This window comes from Atta colombica, unplaced genomic scaffold (genome assembly GCF_001594045.1).
Source record: "Atta colombica isolate Treedump-2 unplaced genomic scaffold, Acol1.0 scaffold47, whole genome shotgun sequence".
Classification (NCBI taxonomy): domain Eukaryota; kingdom Metazoa; phylum Arthropoda; class Insecta; order Hymenoptera; family Formicidae; genus Atta; species Atta colombica.
This window is the reverse complement of record NW_017259536.1, coordinates 2,688,819-2,692,182: the sequence shown is the minus strand read 5'-3', so window position 1 is coordinate 2,692,182 and position 3,364 is coordinate 2,688,819. Positions and strand designations below refer to the sequence as shown.

Genomic DNA, 3,364 nt, shown 5'->3' with positions numbered 1-3,364 from the left:
GTGTGTGTGTGTGTGTGTGTGTGTGTGTGTGTGTGTGTGTGTGTGTGTGTGTGTGTGTCTTACAGGAATAATTTTGCTGAATGAACGTAAAATGAGTACGACACATTATTACTGCAGATTCAGAACATATTTCTCTTTATATTCTGTACGCTTAATAAATAACATTGTATTAAAGGGGCGAGTCTGGCTCTGCATAAATAGAACCTATGCCGCGCGACGATGTTTATCCCATTAACAATCGTGCGAGTCGCGACGCGGCCGATTTTATCCGCAGGTCAGAAATAGAAGCTGCCGTCAGGATGCAACAGTTATATTAACTCGGATACAACGAGCAGCAGGTGCGGATGCTGTACGCGGTGGACGATACAACTTCATTACGATGATAAGATCGAAATAACTCTCGCGGGAATACCTATATATTTGAAGGAAACGAGCGCGAATATATTCAGATGAAATCGACGAAAAATGGGAAACGCGAATGTGCTGTGCTCGCGAGTGAATATAAATTTGGAAATCCCTTAGGAGGGGGGGGGAGGGGGGCACAGTCTAGTCATGGTCTATCTGAGCCGATCTAACGACCTATGGGTGGCACATCGTTTTTGAATAAGTCCGACATTAGAGGGACCGTAACGTAACGTCGTTCCGCGGAGATAAAACAAGATCGCAAGTTTCTGCATCCCCAACGTCGCGGGGGTTCGTGAGAGGAAAGAGAACATGCGGTGGGTTGGTTAGCGCATGAAGATATCGCATGAAGATATAGAAGAAAGAGAGAGGTCAGGAAAAGAGGAGAGTGGGGAGAGGGGAGGGGGGAAAGAACAAGGGATAGATATGTAGGAAGAGTAGCTCTGTTCCAGAGTAAGAACCCCTTTCATTCCACGTCGACCCCTCCTGATACCGTATAAAATATAGTATTGTTCGCGCTCTGTTAGCCCAGAGTGGAACGAGTATATTTAGAAAGGGGCTGCTTTCTTTCATATGTTAAGCAGATCAGTGTCGATGAGATAAAAAAAAGGAGAAGAAGGAGTTGGCAAGACCCGTCGACTGTTCTTTCTCGTTAACGTGGTAACGGCTGGCCCGTGAATTTTACGCATATTTAGGTCAACGTGCAAATGTGACAACCGAATTGACTTGATATTCTTAAATAATTCAGAAGTTATAAAAAATGTGAAAAGATATATTCTTCTTTTCTTTTTCTTTCCTTTTTTTTTTTTTTTTTTTTTTTTTTACTAAAATCTTAAAGGAACGAATCGTTTCTTAAATTTTCACAAAGCTTTGCGAAATTCAAGAAGAGTTAAACATTTTCTGTGCTCCGGAATTTGTTCTAAAGCACGAGAAGTCACATCAACGAAGACAATTGCAAAAGTTCTTTTCTTGAGCGCTTTATTCGCTAATATTAACATGCGGCTCCTCGCGCGAGTTGATCTTCGATGTTTCCGCGGTGCGGATTTCAGCGAATCCGCGCTGGCCGATGGAACGAAAATGTCGAGCGCGCGCGTTACGTGCCGTGTAATTCCGACGAGTTTACGGTAGAGATAAGTCAGAGTTGACTTTAGCCGGATTACCGGCGAGGTCGGCAGGGCGGTAGGGCGGCACCTTACTCTATCCGGCCGTTATTATAAAAGTCGTAATGAAAATCTAACGATCCACTGAGCGCGCAGCGCGGCGCGGCGCGGTCGCGACGACGGCGATGCGATGGTAGCGGATTCGCCGCGTTTCCGCAGCACGGAAAATGAATTTCGCCAGTGCTACGACGTCGCACATTTAATCCCCTTATTTACTTTTGCTTTCAGAACACGTGCGAGAATTCAGCTGCGGCATGCTGTACTACAGAACGCTCTACCTGGACAGTAAGAGGGATGCCCTATACGTCGGAGCTATGTAAGTAGAACTTTTTCCGAGCTTCGTAATAAAATGTCACGCCATGAAAATCCCCGGGAAAAGTTGCGACGTTTTCTCGTCAAAGCCCGAGGACAGAGGTATTACGTCAGTGCGCCAAGCCCGTGTTACATACATATGTACGTGCCACGCTGCAGATTTTTACGATTGCTGTGATTAAAATTCTACAACATGTGCGAAGCGCGGGGATCGTGCCGTTTGATTGAATTTTCCGATGTCATCGAGTAATCGGATAATCTGAACTTTGAGGGATTACCCGTTACACGTGATATCAGCTTTCGGGATAATAATTATCGTTGCATAGATGATGGAATGACTCGCGGCGCCCCGCTTATTTATAGAGGAGAGAGAGAGAGAGAGAGAGAGAGAGAGAGAGAGAGAATATTTAAAACATTTTTATTTTATGATATTCAACTGTTTTAATTCACGATTGTATGCACATTTCTGTATGTTCATTTACTACTTTTGTTATTATTGTTCATGAAAACCGCGGGCTTATTTACTTGTCTGCCTTGCTTTATAGAAGATGATCAGAATCCTCTCGCTCTAAATGTTTCACTTTGCAGAAAGGCAATTTACTCGGAGCCTTTGAGTTGCGGAAGAAAACGGCAAGAAAAGCAAACATATAATACAAATCGAAACTGACGATCTCGGCAATTATGGTTGCCGAGGAAATGAAAAACGCCGTGTCAATAGAGATCAGAATTAATGAATTTGTTATTTCATCGTTTGAACGTAACAACCTTAGATATTTCACTCGAAATTGTATATTGTAAATTTTACGCGTATCATAAACAATGACTTAATGCTGTGCGAATCTAAATTAATATTTCCCAATTTCTATCTCGATTTAAATCTCTCACATATCTTATAGCCGTACTTAAAAGTTCCACGAAAAGTTCCTCGCCGTTTCCTAGGTAGCAGTAATAATCCGTTAAATCGATCGTCTCTTCGCTGTTCGTACGAGTATTGAGTTACTATTTTCTCAATGTGACTCGACAGAGGCATAAGCTAAAGGGCCGATCCTATACCCGGCAGAAATTGCGGGAGTGAAACGTCGCATCATTATCTCAGCGGAGTATTATTTCTTGATTCGGTCCCAGCCGCTTCTGACGACGCCATTCTCAGCGACCATCCCCGTTAACATTCTCCCCCATTCTCCTTTCTCTTTTGTGTTTTCTCCCTCCCCTTAATTTAGTAAATGCCAGTAAAATGTTACGAAGCCTCGGTAATGGAGGCGTAACGGGGATATAGTCTACCAATGCTCGCAGATACGAAGAAATCTCGAGACAGACAGGATGCTTGTTTAATCTCTTTGTGAGGCGGAACATAGATCTTATGAAGTTCTCTTACAATTTGAACATGCGAATATGTTTTCGTCATGAATGAGACAAGACGCTCAATTGACTTCGGAATCATTACAACTGCTTGCAGTACGCAGATAGCAAAATGGTTACAATTTAATCTC

At 43.1% G+C, this 3,364-nt stretch overlaps 1 protein-coding gene across 2 annotated transcripts in view; it reads left to right on the top strand.

Moving 5' to 3' along the window:
- Positions 1 to 3,364, top strand: part of LOC108691606 (semaphorin-2A) — a 167,625-nt gene that overhangs the window by 130,928 nt on the left and 33,333 nt on the right. For both annotated transcript variants that reach the window (XM_018199440.1, XM_018199439.1), the window contains exon 2: positions 1,791 to 1,878. In XM_018199440.1, coding sequence (XP_018054929.1) covers positions 1,791 to 1,878 — 88 coding nt within the window. The remainder of the gene's footprint in view (positions 1 to 1,790; positions 1,879 to 3,364) is intronic.